Source organism: Mixia osmundae (genome assembly GCF_000708205.1).
Source record: "Mixia osmundae IAM 14324 unplaced genomic scaffold scaffold_9, whole genome shotgun sequence".
Taxonomy (NCBI): Eukaryota; Fungi; Basidiomycota; class Mixiomycetes; order Mixiales; family Mixiaceae; genus Mixia; species Mixia osmundae.
The window spans coordinates 324,522-339,017 of NW_014575555.1; the positions used below are offsets into that span (position 1 = coordinate 324,522).

Below are 14,496 nucleotides of genomic sequence, written 5' to 3' on the forward strand. Positions count from 1 at the left end.
CTGTTATGGGATGATGCACACGCTTCGCATCGTCAGCTGGGCTGGGTCGGATGCGGGAAGACCAATGACAAAGAGCGTCTCATCTCGATCTGCGTTGAGATAGACTGGGCAATCGTAGCATGTGGCGTATGTCTTGACATCGTCAGCACGCAACCACGCCAGCGTGGTCACATCCAGCAAACTCGCTTCTCCGTCATTTGCGACGAGATGGGCAGGAGTCCAATCGGCTCCGTGCAATTGCAGATGGCTGACCTGCAAGCCTGATCCGGTAGCTCGGCCGAGTTGCATCGACATCGAGAGGCTTTCGAGCGAGACTCGCAATGAGCGAGCGGTTTCCTGACGGAGCGCAACCAAGAGACCGTTCGGGTTCGTGAGCAAACCCAACTGTACTGCCATCTTCTGACTCGGATCGCTCGCCGTCATGTGGTGTGTGATCCGGGCAGCGAGATCGTCGATCCAGCTTTGCACCGTCATTGCCTTGACCGAGCGATAGCGCGCCCATCGCGGTGGGATGACGTCTAGGCACTTCCTGTCAGTAGGATTCTGATGAGAGACTCGCAGAACGCACCTTTGCTAAGCTCTGAGGCTAGTTGGCGAGTGACATTGTTTTGCTTCGATTGTCCGCGGCAGATCGACAGAAGCTGACCCAGATCTGATCTGACAGTATCGAGGAGAGTAACGAGGAGCTGCTGCTCCTGCTGCCAAAACCTTGCAAGTGGACCGCGAAGACTATCGTTCGAGCGCCCCTCCACAGACTGTTGCATGACAGCGCATCATCAGCGGCGCAGCATCGCGTACGCAGGCAGCTTACAGCTGGCAGACTGTTCAGGAAGCGAGTGACAAGGCGCTCTATCGACGTCATCCATGCTGGCTTGAGTGCGTCCGGCGTCTGCGCAGTCGTTTCGAGCGAGCTGTCGTCGTCGTCGTTGTCGTCATCCTCATGCGCTGCGACTCGCCGAAGGCTTGCGACAAGCCGGTTGCCTGTGTCATACGATCAGCTCTATCCGTCGCTTTCCGCAAACGGTGCTGACCTTGGTCAATTGCAACGAGCTTCTGAGCAGAATCGGCCAGGCCGAGCCAGGAAGGGGGCTCGCGCTCCGGCAAAGCTTCAGCCCAGGCGATGTAATCAGTGAGCTTGAGGCCATCCGGAGCCCTGAGCTGGGTTTGCCCTTGCACGAGCGCGTAAGACTCTTCAAAGCAAGCTGCTGAGAAGCAACCGTCGACAATAGTATCAAGCAGCGCTTGATCCTGACGAGTGTCGATGCGACCTCCATAAGTGGCTTGCTTGAAGAGCGTACGAATGGCCTGGAATGGCATCTGAGCAGGGTCGATATTCGAACGATTTTGCGCTACTCGTCTTATCCATTCGTGAATCGCAAAGAGTGACGCTTCGAAATCCGAATCGTTATACTCGAAGCCCTTTGTCCACCCGAGGGGACAATATCGCACTCGTTCGACAATGACGGCATGAGCCCACGCAAGCTGGAAGATGATTCGCGCCTCTTCTGCTGGGCCACCGAGATACTTGGAAGGTATGCTGCTCAACGTATCGAGCAAGCTAGCGCGAATGCCAGGGGGTGCTTCGTACATCAGTACTCGACTCTGGCTGAGCAGATTGATCGGGATAGTCGTCGTGATCTCCATCGAGAGGAAGAGTCTGAATGACGCGGTTGGCTGCATGACTAATAACTTTGCGGTGATACCTGATAGCCAAGCTGGACATAGGTGAGTATTTCTTAGCAAGACCCAATTGCCCTGCCGCGCCGCATTGGACATCGCAGCTTCGGCTCGAGCAAAGCTGCAGGTCGTTCAAACATAAGCGACAGCTATTTCGAGAGAAATTCGCTTACCCGTCTTGCGAGCCCATCGCAATACTGACGCATTGTATGCCTTCACTCTCGGCGAGTGCATCGATGCGGAAGGTCGCGTCGTAGCCGACGACGGAGACAATGCAGATCGGAATGATGGCAGCTTGCTCTGAGACCAAAGATGCCAGCCTTGCCCCGTGATCTGACAGCAAACCTGAGCCGAACACAGCAGCCGCCAACGAAAATGCGGCCGGTAGCGTACGGTCGGGCCGCAGTGCACGCATCAGCAGAAGGCTGCGAGCCGCTTCTGCCGCTGCGACGATCTATCAGCCAGCACGATGCGCAGTAGCGCGCAATGACTGACCTTCAGTCGTCTGATGCATCACTTTAGGGACAAGCTGCGTCCACGCTCGCTCCGGATCTGACCCCGAGAGAACACTCTGCCACTCAGCGGAATGCTTGCTGAATGAGTCGCGCACGTCTTGCCACGATGGTTGCGCGAGAAGCTCCGCAAACGCAGCTTGCTGCTGATGTGAAAGCCAAGCGACCTCGAGCTCGCCTGCCACCGTCTTGACAGGCGAGTTGACATCAGCCGGATGAAGCAAGACATCGATGCTGACAGTCACGTCGCTCTGCCGCTGCGTGCGCAGCTTGATCGATGCGAGGTGCAGCGCAAGCACGAGGCGGTCTGCATCAAGGACTGAGCGAGAGGCCTGCGCGAACACCTCGCTGAAGAGAGTGTCCGCGATGATTCGCAGTCTTTCTTCTGGTATTTGAGAAGCGCCGGTCGTTGCCACGCTGGCCAGCACTCGCTCAAATATGGCCAAGAAGAATGTGAGAGAGAAGCGATAGAAGTGGTTTAGCTGCGAGAGACGTTCGAGCATGAAAAATATCGAGCTGCATGCTTGCGCAAGAGGCAGATATTCGGCTGTGATTGAGTTGACCTCTTGCAGAACCGCATCCGCGTCTGCGACCTTCATAGCTACATCGGCAGCCTCGCGCTTCAGGGTTTCCAAGGTTGCGAGCACTTTGTCATCGTCGAGAATGTTGCCTTGTGAGTCATTGAGTGCCTTCAGAAGAGCTCGTTCCAAGCTTCGGAGACGAAGGACATATTCGCCTTGCAGCTTTATCAAATCTCGTCTCTTGCTATCCGTGTCGGGACGCTCTGCGAGCATGACGCGACTAAGAGACTGACTCTGCAAACTTTCACGAGTCATGGTGAAGTTGATAAAGGTGACCCGGCTTTGGATGTCGGGCGCATACTCGACAGAAGAATCGCGAGTCGTCAAGAATAAACTAAAGGCAGGGCTGAAGTCAATGTCTTGGCCGCCGACACGGATCAATACACGGCCACCAGCTCGACGCAGCTCTTTGTTGAGTACTGTGTTGACTATGGGGTCTAAGCGTTCTACATCTTGGATCAGCAAAGCTGTGCCAAAGCGCAAAGCCGTTTCGAGGCTCTTCGTGAAGGACGCATCGAGGAAACTGGTGATAGTCAAACGCTTTGATGCGTATTGCTGACGAAGGAAGGAGGCGGCCTGACCCGTGGGATCGATTACAAGGGGATAGCGACGCGCGCGACTGATGATCACAGCATTTTCGATACACAAATCGTCAGACGGGAGACCATTTGCTTGCCATTGCAATCTTTCGTCCGCAGTTGAAAGGAATTCTGTGAGGGAAAGATCCTGCTTGAACGCGATAGCAGAGTCCTCTAGTTGACGCGCCCAGATTCGCCAAAGACTCTGTCGATGCGACTGGTCAAAGTAGCCAGCGTAAGCCAGGAATGCCGCTGATAGCAGCGTATCGCCCGCCATCGTATGCATCTGAGCGTCAAAGGTTGCGCTGCTATGCTCCCAACGCTGTCGTTCCGACTCAAGACTGCCGAGCAAACCGATGCTCCTCCCGACTTTGCTTTCAACCCGATCCATCTCGGTCTTGAGAGCTTGTGTCTCGCTTATCAGAACCGCATATTCCTCCTTGTACCGCGTAATACTTGCTTCTAGGGCCGCGACAGTGCCGAGAATGGACACCGCTTGAGCCTCTGTCTGAATGGCCTGCTCTTCAAGGGCATCAACTTCCTCGCGCAATGGTCCGACCCTGTCGAGGATGGAGGAATAGGCAACTTGGGCGATGAGCCATTTGACGAGCGGCCCACAAGCCTTGCTAGCTCGGTCTACGAGCTCAAATGTATAGCCAGGACGTGACAGGTACTCTCTCTCGAGCTGCAATCGAAGCGATGCGGTCATTCTCTTATCAGTGTCGAAGTCGATGATGCTCTTGATGAAATCATCGCGACGAATGAAGCTCTGCACAGTCTTCCAACTGTCGGCTTTGCTGCCTAAGGCCATGCACACACTTTCCATAGCCATCTTGACTGCTTCCGGCGGGTTTGTCATTGAGCGGACCTCTGTCAGTTGCTGTTTCTTGATGTTACTGACAGCCAATTGAGCTTCTTCGACAGCAGGTTCGGCTTCAGCAAGCTCGGACATGACTGCACCCTTGCGACTAGCAATGTCGATATTTTGACGCTCCAACTGGCCTTGTAAGGTTATCGAGGCGGCTTTCTGTTGCTCTGCTTCACGCTGATCGGCAATCATCGTCTGCAGCTTGGCATTGGCTTCCTCGTTTTTCGCCTTCAATTCTGCGCGCGTAATGGCGAGCAATTCGCGCATCTCTGCGACTTGTGTGAGTGTTGAGCGTAGTTTGTCGAGACCAACATTGAGATGCTGCTGTTGATCGGCGAGGTTATCGCGCTTTTCTGAATAAAGGTTCACGTAATGATTGACAAAGTCCAAGTAGTGGCGTGGTGTGATATACACCGAAACGCCTTGACGTCGCTGCACCTTGTGTGCGAGTGCATGCATCGATTGATGGATCGCCACCATAGCATTGACCAAGGCAGCTCGATGAGTCGGTGGGATCTCGAGATCTTTGTAAGCGATGGGCAGATCAGGCGGCGGAGCATAGGTCGGCTTGTCGAGATCAAGAGAATTGCTGAAGTCAAAACCAACCTGGTACAATGCTTGTGTTGACCAGTCACCGAGCCAATCGAGCACACATCGATTGAACAACGCTGGCGAAGTGGCAGCTCGGGAAGCGAGACCTCCAGCCGGCGGGTTCATCGTAAAGACGACGTGCAAGTTCTGCGCAATCTGCTGCGTGAACCAGCGGTACAGTTCATCATTGGAGTCAAGGATGAGCCCGTCCCGTTGTGCAGCTTCCTTGCACGCAGTCATCAGTGCAGCGTATTCGTCACCCTCGAACAAACCTGGCACCTCGGCATTGGCAAGAAGGGTGTTCATCCGCTCTAGAAAGCCGGGATCGAGGACATTAGATTCGTCCATGATGAAGCAGATCTTCTCGCTACGACATCCGGACCGACGAAGGACGTGGCGCAGGTCATTGTCAAAGTCTTCACTCGTGTAGCGGTTATGCACGCTGACTTGGAAAACGCTGAGGCCGTTCATCCACGCGACGAACCGGGACAACGTCGTCTGCAGTCACCATAAGCGTCTGTACGACGCCGGTAAAAATTGTGACGCACTTTTCCACTTCCACTGATGCCTATGAGAAGCACATGCCCTTGAGTCTGTCGGAAGACCCGATCGATGCGCAGTACGTGATCAAGTACATCGTTGAAGAGCACGAGCGGAACGTCAAGTTCTTCTTCGTAAAAGACACGCAAACGAGCCTTTGTAAACTCGCGAAGCTCGTTCCGTTCCACGGGTATGTAATTTCGGGATGTCCAGTTCGAGTAAAGTATTGGTCGCATGAGTGCAGATGAGTCTCGAATGCCGGGAAAGTGCTTCTCTGCGACATCGTCAATGAGCTCATCGGTCCAGATTCGCTCCGGCTCGTCAACGAGTCTATCCTGGAAGAGTCTGAGCGCTTCGTGCGCCCAAAGACGCACGAGACCGTCGAGATTCAGCGTCTCGAGTGGCCGTATAGCTTCATAGATGCCACGCATCCATCGGGTCATCTCGCGAGGGCTGTAGATGTAGTGTGCTTGCACGTCACTAGTGAATCTGGCCTGCGATTTGAGATAGACTTCGACCATTGCAGCCGTCAGTGGCTCAGCGTAGCCGCGTAATGTGGGCATCGTTTTGAGAGACGCGCGATTGAAAGTACCATAAATTTGCTTGAGCGAGATCTCTCCTGGGTAATCGACCATCACAAGTGGTGCATGTCGAAGGAAACGCTGCGACATTGTCACACGACCTGGATCTGTCGGCGGATTGCATGCGCCTACAAATTGAATGCGCTCCAAACTTATCCAGGTCTTGTCCGAGGTACGCCAGAATCCGTTGGCTTCGACGAGCTGACGCATAAAGGAGATGACGCGCTGTGTGCCATACTTGTCGAGCGCGGGCAGATTGATCTCGTCGCAGAAGATAACAAGCCACCGGCCAAGTTGGACGGGGGATAGAATGGTGCCTTTAGGCGTCTTGCGATATTCGCAATATTGTTCAAACGTTTTCAAAATGAGCTCCGGGCTTGTTGCGCTCGAGAAGTTGAGGCCAGCGACTTCGAGCTCGGGCAGCTTGCGCAGTGCACTGAAGAGTGTCATCGTCTTTCCCGAGCCAGGAGGCCCACACAGCATCAGCGGTTTGTGCTCAGAAAGCCATGAATACATGACATCTTCGTGGCGAACCGTGTCGATAGTGGGAATTACGACATCCGGGCGTAAAACCGCATGTGTCTCGATCTCGATGACTGGGACCTGAGACTGCCAGCGAGTCCACTGCCCGCTGTTCATGTCGACATCAAAATCGAGCAGGGCTTCTCCGGAAAGCATGTCTGGCATATCTGACGATGCCTCTGTTGAAAGGAAAGCGCTCATTGCCGCGCGAGAGATCAACGACGAATCACCAGAGAAGGACCAGACCAGAGCAGTGAGAAGGCGACGGCGCAGATAGGCTGCAATTTGCGCAGCGGTCAACGGAAAGTCTGAATGGCTCGCATTATAGTTGTGGACGTTGCGAACTGATTTATTGAGTAGTGAGAACAATGTTGATAAGCCTCGACTTGAAGTGAATTCCATGATATGCGCGATTTCCTTCGCTTTTTGAAGAGCAGACAAGACGATACCACTGGCGCCAAAGAATGGCGATAGAACGGCAGCGATGGATGTCTGAACCTGCAGAACAGTCGAATCTCGCAAGCGAGCCGCCGCCTCAGTACTCGGTGCATCGTCCTCATCTGCAACAGCAAGCGAATGCTTTGCCAAGCCAGCGAGGTAGCTGTTGAGCAGCATCGCAGGACTGACAATGCCCTCGGTGAACCAGATCATACCGCATCGACTGACCGTTGCTAGCGTCGCGTACCTGAGCGATTCGACCTCGAAGATGATCCTTACGTTTCCAGGAAGATTCAGTCGTTCACCGTTGGGCAGGGTTAGTAGCTTGTTATCATCAAGCACGCTGCAAGGAGTCAGCTTGATACGCTCATCTTGGGCTTGTACTGACCTGTTGAGATTCTCGACCCATTCAGGATCAACATCTCCGTCAAATACAATCCAATGTCGCCTGGTATCTTCGCCCCGGACGTTATCAATGATGCGACGAAGAATGTGTGTGAACAAGCCGTCAGTCCATTCGCGCGTCGTCGGGTCGAGAGTGCCGTACAGGGCTTCCTTGGAGATGGCTTTGGGATCTATCACATAAGATACGCCCTCCATGCCTTCAGTCTGCTCTAAAGCTCGCAGCAAGACTTGCCAGACTTTGCTTTTACCAGTAGCAGCAGCACCTACGAGCATGATGCCGTGTGAGATCTGCGATATCTGATAAAGCTGTATCGCTTTCTCGAGCCATTGTTCCGTTATCATAAGGTTGTCGGCCGAGCAGATTGCCCTTATCGCCTCGGTCAGCTCGCTCAGATCGGCAGGCAATGACTGGCTGCCGGGAAAGACATCGGCAAGTAGCCTGTGCGCAAGTCAGCAGCGTCTACGAGACGAATGAAAGATCGCATACTGCCTGAGTAGATCTACATCCTCGGCCACCAGCTTTGGCATAATTGTCTCGGTGACGCTCTGGATGAGGATGGACTCTTCTGCTGAGTTAGTCGTGCTGACATCGCCCGCGCGGACAGCGGCCCGTTTAACGCGACCGGCGCTGACGAGTACATACTTGAGCGCACGCAGCCCAAAATCGTAGTGCGGCTGAGTCGAGAGCTGCTCAGAACACAGTACAAAGAATGGCACAATTTTTGAAGCCAGCGCTTCGGCAGTCCTGAACCCCTGAGAGAAGAGCATGACTTGCGCTATGCGTTCGCGGTCGGGATGTGTCATCGCAATACTTCTGAATAACTTCTTCAAATTGGCAGGAAGGTTTGACCGTCCTGCGTAGCCAGGATTAGTTGTGATGAAGACGGCAGTCTCCGGCTTTAGCGTGAGTCTGCGCCCGAGTAGCTCTATCGCAGCAGGTTTGGCTTGAATACTGCCTCGTAAACCTGTCTGAATACTTTGAATCTGCTGAGATACCGCACTGAGTATGCGCTCCTCCAATCGGTTCATCTCGTCTAAGCAGGCCCAAGCACCAACTTGACAGAGTCCAAGGAAGATGCGCCCCATCGCTTGGAAGTCGAAGGTCTCGTCGCAACAGAAGACGAGAACGAAACGGCCGAGCTGGGCTCCAAGTGCCTTGACGGACTCAGTTTTGCCAGTGCCTGCCGGGCCAAAGGGTGCGCCTCCGAGCTTCTGGCTGAGGGCCTGTGTAAGCGTCAAATAGCAGCGATCAGTCAGCGGCGTCTGGACCAATTTGTCGGCAATTCCGAGGTATTCGTAGCCATATGTGAACTCAGCACTGGACATTCGCACAATTAAGCGATCTAGCGGCTCGCTCACATTTGCGTCGTAATAAAAGCGTAGATGATATTGCCAAGCAAAGTCCAGTATAGAGTGTACGCGTTGCGCGATGAGTTGTCGGACGACGTCCCTTTGGTGTACCATTTCCGTAATAAGGTGCTCGCACTTCGTCCGCAGATGGGGCTGAAGATCAAGCAGGACAGCGTCGGCAAGGACGTCGAGTGTATGCAAGATTTGATCCAGACAGCCCTGCAGAGGAGCTCCTGCCCGAAGAACATCCTCGACTCCACGCGTCCACTGTATCTGGACAGCGACGGTAACAAGCTGGGCTGGCGTGGCATCAGCCCATTGCAGCAGCTGCTCGCGATTCAGTCCATCCGGTGAGTTGAAAAACATGCTCAGAGCGTGGTGTGCAGTCAGAAGCTGCTCCGCGAGAGAGACTCTCATCGTCGATTCGAGCTTCGCCAGCCAATCATTGATCTTAGGAAAGTCTTTGAAGACGATATGCGATGTGAACGGTATTGTTTCTCCTTCCCTGGACACCATCGCTTCGATTCTCGATTCTGCTCGGTCAAGAACAATGCTCGCTATGCCCGCAAACATCTTCCTGAGGTGCTTCATGATTCGAGGGACGTCCTTGGAATTGCCGATGATTTCCAAGAGATCCTCATCGCCGACGAAGTAGTAACGAGGGAAAGCGGATCTCTCGCGCTCAAGATATTCGCCGAGAGCCTTCTGGATTTTGCTGAGCAGATCTGCCAGGCGCTCCATCGATTTTTGCACAGACGGAATCGCCAAGACGTCAGTCACCAGAGGCGACTTCGCGACCTTTTTCATGATAGTCAAAAATTCGGTGTTGATCATATTAAAGCGAGAGCTCTCGACCGGCAGCAAGTGCTTGATATCCGCGCTACCGGTGAAGATGCCTTCCAAGTAGACCCATTGACGCTGAACGTCGATCCAGATATCGAAGAGCAGATGAATCCGGTTGAGCTTATCTTCCCAGGCGCCAGCGTCGTCTTCGAAAACCTTATGGTAAGGTGAAAGCTTCATAGCCGACAACGAATTGAGATGCTCGCTACACTTTGCAAATAAATCATCCCAGCCTCGGATGAGCCGAGTCTTCGTCTGATACTGCACCAGATCAAGTGTGTAGCTATTCCATGTCTCGCGAACCTGCAAAGAGCATAAGTTTGACCGTCTGCATCAGTGCGGAAGCACATGCCTGTCGGAGGAACTCTTCCAGCGCCATCTCGCCTTGAGCTTGCGCAATGATCTCCTTGATCAGGGTCTCATTACGTCGAAGATTGAGACCCCATACTGTCGCCAGTGTCATGCCTGTCAAGTCGAGCGTTGCACCGGTGTTGAGGCGACCATGTAGTTGACGCCAATGTCGCTCTCGCATGGCCTCTGATCGTAGCTCGGTCACGAGCGTGTTGATCTTGATCAATTGACGTATGTGATCCTGGACGTGCTCGTAAGCAGCATACTGTCGCATTCGACTCGGCATTTCGCGCGCAGATGCTAATAGAGCATCGAGACGCTGCCGCAGCTTTCTAGGTTGTAAGGAGGTCCAGCTAGTTTCTGCGAGCTCCGAGAGCTGCGCCCAGATGCCAGAAAGTGCGGTCCAGACAGTCTTCAAATCGCGCAACTCCTCCGCGACAGGCTTGAGCCGCACGTCCTCGACAGCATGTACGTCGAGCGCACGCTTAGCACGTGCGATGAGATCGAGCTCATCTTGTGCACTGCCAAGCCGGGCTTCGAAGGCTTGCAAGTATGTCATAGCTGCTTCTGGCTGCGCATTGCCTTGGACAGGCTTCTCTTGCTCCCAATCAGCCATCAGCGCAGCCACTCGATTCGCCAGAGCAGCGTCCTCGGCCGCAACTTTGAGTCTCAGTCCGCCTGTTAAGGCGATCAGCTGGAAAAGAGCAGAAGAGAAAGTGACGAACCAATCTGACCCACAATCTGTGCATTCTTCCGCTCCAGCAAGTCGTTCAGCGCATTCCAGTCAGCCTCGACTTGATCGATGAACAACCAGTCTGGAGGAAACGTGAAGCGCTGGCGCTCCAGGGTCCGTTGAGCATTGCCAAAACCATCCACAGACGCTCGCCAGCTCTGCGCGCTCTGTCGCAGATCCTGTACCGATGTGATGAATGCTACTGCACTTGCAGTCGAGGAGCCATCAAGCTCCTTCGTCTCGATAGACTTTCGTGCTTGCAGGATCTCATTGTGTGTGGCGCGCATGTTACTACCAAGCTTTAGACCGAACTTTGCAAGGATGTCGCGCTGCCATGTGTCGTACTTGAGACTCACTTTACTCTGCACCTGATCGTAGACGATGCTCAGCGGCCCGAAAGCTCTGGACGTATTAGTAGTATCGAATGTCGCGCGCGTCCTGCGAATCTCCGCAAGCATCTGCTGCCAGGCATCGATAGAGTCGCCCAGCTCCGCATACACGTGTTCGCTTTCCAAGTCCCAGAGCGCTTGGAAGCTCAGCCATTTGCCGACGTACGCTTTCATCTCGGTCATACGGGTCTCGATGAGAGCGAATGCCCGCAGGATGCCAGCTTTGGGCAGCTGAGACATTAGCGCGGTGTAGCGCAACGTTTGCGGCGTGTGATCGTCAAGCTGGGAGCCCATGTCGTATCGGGAAGTGGTTACACGATTCAAAGCGCACACGACCGCCATTTGCTCCTGTAGATGAGCGTAACAGTGAACACGGGCAGCAGCCAGTGGCGGCTCGAGGAAGATGACCTGGTTTTGAATTCGCAGCTCGTGCTGAAAGGTCGGAAGTGCTTCTCCTTTCCCATGAACCGAGACGCCGTTGCCGAGGGGTTGGTAGCCATCGATGTTCTCCTTCGCGAAGTCCTCTGTCCAATGCTCGAGCACATTCTGCAAGCGATCCTGTAATTTTCGCTCGATGTGCGCGTCGAGCTGAGCAACGTATGCGTCGAGGTTGACAAAGCCTTCTAGGTTCAGTCGATCTACGAGCTGCTGCAGCTTGACCAGAATGGACTGGAAAGCTTCGAAAGCATAGTCGCATGACGTCAATTGGCTCAAAGCTGCATCGACTTGCTCCTGCAGTCTGACGAGCGATTCTGTGCGTTCTTGCAAAAGCGAGACGGCCCTCGAGAATTCTCTTACGAATGCAGCATGGCGAGATTCTCTTGCTTCGGCATTGTTAGCGACGTAGCTGTTGACAAAATTCTCCCATCGAAGACTGAGACCCTTTGTGATCAACATCTGAACCTTGTTGCGCTGCTCGGCAAGTAAGACAGCGACAGCCGGGTTGGCATGGATGAGCTCATTCGTCTGCGCGAGCGTGCGTATATTCTCCGTTAGGCTGACAGCAAACGGGTAGACGCGATGCGCATCTTTCGCAGTGTTGCTGATCTGATGGGGAACCGAGTAACCAAGCCAGAGCAAGTTGCGAACTTCTTTGAAGAGTGAGATGATGTGCGCATCGAAGCTGACGGCTAAAGCCAGGCTCGAGCTGTCCTGCGTTCGTAACCTGACGACTTCGAAGAGTCGTCCGGAGATCTGAAGATCGCGCCTGTTGATCTCGTGCAACCAAGCTTCATACAAAGGCCTCGCATCAAGCTTACGCCTGAAGCTAAGACTTTCGGTCTGCAGTTTCTGACCCTCGGCATAAAGCTCCCAGCCTTTGCCGAGTACGTCTTCAACACGAGTCATATACGCGTTGAGCTGGCGCTCAATCTGACGCGCCCATAAGATTGCACCTCCGATGGGTGGCAAGTCGCGTAGCTGAGCGAGTGCCTGAACCTCAGACTGACGATAAGACGTCTTGAACTTCTCCTGCAGCCGTCTGAGATCGTCTTTGACCGAATCGAGCAGCTGGGCTTGGTGATCTTGGATGGCTCCTCTGATCTTAGGCCGTACAAACAATGTGTTGAAAGACTTGAAGATCCTGAACATCTGATTAGCATTGCGTGTCTGACCCAGTCTGTCGCGCAGCTTGGCGATGATGGAGTTCTCGACCCTCGAGACTTGCTCATTGTAGGCTGCTTCGGCACTGATCCAGATATCTGTGCCTTCGGGCGAGATGTCGAGCACATCGACATTCTTGACGGCGTCATAAGCCGATCGAACTTCGTCTTCCATATCAATGTCAGAGCTACCATTGAGTCGTTCTGCCGGTCTGCCGGTCAATCGTCTGACTTCGTTCGAGGCCGAGAAGTTTCGTGTCATGGCGATAAGCTCTGTGTGTTCCTTTCTGAATTGGCGCAGATACGCAATTCGCTCCTGGAATTTGGTATGGACAGAGACGATCTTGATAGGAATGAATTTTTCACTACGCTTGCGAGTGACCTCTCTCGCAACATTTGTAAATTCTTTGAGTAAGTCGTCCCAGGTATTGAAAACAGCAGTAGCGGCCCGCATCTGACGATCGAAAGCGTCGTAATCCAATTGCATCAAGCGCTGATTACCCAGTACGCGAATGAGCTGATCTTGCAGATCTTGCGAGATGGCCTCAACCAGGGGCAGAGCTCGTCTGATTGGATAAGGCGATACTCTCAGCTTCTTGTTGATGTGCCCAAAGATAAGCTTGAGCGCTTCTTCGATCCGCGGCAAATCGATAGCAGACAGCAGCTCATCGAGTGGAAAGTCTTTCATAAGTAGATTGTACTTGATGACGAGATCTGTTGCCTCCTTGAGACCCGTATCGGCGATGAAGGAGACAGTAGCATGAAAGCGCTTTGCATGCTTTAGAATGTCAAGGGTCAGCGTGACCGGATCGCTCTTGAGCTGGTTCTCGATATCCTCGAGTGCACGCTCCATACTGAGCCAGAAGTTGATCTCTTGACTCGCAGAGCCTGATGTCACATCCCGGTTGAGACGGGTGACGTTCTGTATCTCTTTGATCCACGCGTTCACGTCACTCTGAATGCGATTGAGAAAGCCACTGTCTTGGAGAAGCGTGGGACTGAGGGCGTCCGATGATACAGCAACACCTTTTGTACGACATGACTCGACTGCTGACCGCACAACGGGATTGACGACGAGGTGGATCTCTGGGATCTCGACATTTTGCTGCAGATGCAAAAGTGATAGCTCGAGTTCTGCGAATTTCTTGCGCGTCATGGGAATGCCCATCTTGGCCTCTGCATCTTTCGCTTTGCCCGATGTTGGCGCCTGCTTCGCTGGATCGGCGCGCGAAGAGACATAGGCATCGAAGTAGGGCGCGACAGCGAGATGAACGAGGTTGTGTAAGCTCTCGTAGGGGTTCAGTAGGGCTGTGGCCGCTACCGACACGCCTGCATCGCCATTGCTGGACACAACAGTCTCTGCGGCTGAGGCTGAAGCTGAGGCGGGTCCGAACAGGTTGACAAAGTGAAGCTGGGCCTCCAGCGGCTGAGCAGTATCGATGCTGGGCACGCGCTTGATGCAAGCCAAAGTCGCTACATGATTGACACTGTAGGCCATCGTATCGCTCACCGTGTACTGATAGATCAATCGGCCATCTGTCAGGAGAACGGCGGTCAGGCTAGGCCATCTCTAGGTCGTGAGCAGAACTAACCTTGCGCAGCCTCTGAAGCTTCCCTGAGCCAGGTCTTGTTGAGGTAGACGACCAATCTAGCGGGCTCTGAGCCAAAATGACGCAGCTGGTCGGTTGCTTCTTGCGCTCGAAAGAGGTGCTCGAGCTCATCAGCCTGACTGCCGAGCAGCAAAGGCAAGACTTTGCCAAGATATTGTACAAAGATGGCGACATCGAACAGGTCGCTTCGAGCCGAGACGGCCTGCGTCGAGCTCGGACCATCGTCCAGAGCAGCCTCTGCCATCGCGGCAGCCATCCACTGCGAGCTATGGTGAGGCGCACCTGGGGGACAATTCAACTCCGCCAAACGGCGCGACCGTGTCATC

General features: G+C 53.8%; 1 protein-coding gene across 1 annotated transcript; it reads right to left on the bottom strand.

The window, feature by feature from the left end:
• Nucleotides 1-3: 3 nt before the first annotated feature.
• Nucleotides 4-14,414, bottom strand: L969DRAFT_96169 (uncharacterized protein; the record flags this gene model as incomplete). Its single annotated transcript, XM_014710735.1, has 12 exons — nucleotides 4-518; nucleotides 569-755; nucleotides 812-981; nucleotides 1,032-1,798; nucleotides 1,851-2,121; nucleotides 2,173-5,305; nucleotides 5,356-7,231; nucleotides 7,277-7,732; nucleotides 7,781-9,789; nucleotides 9,839-10,515; nucleotides 10,563-14,096; nucleotides 14,153-14,414. 12 exons carry the CDS (start codon nucleotides 14,412-14,414, stop codon nucleotides 4-6), a joined length of 13,857 nt encoding a protein of 4,618 aa, XP_014566221.1.
• Nucleotides 14,415-14,496: the final 82 nt, after the last annotated feature.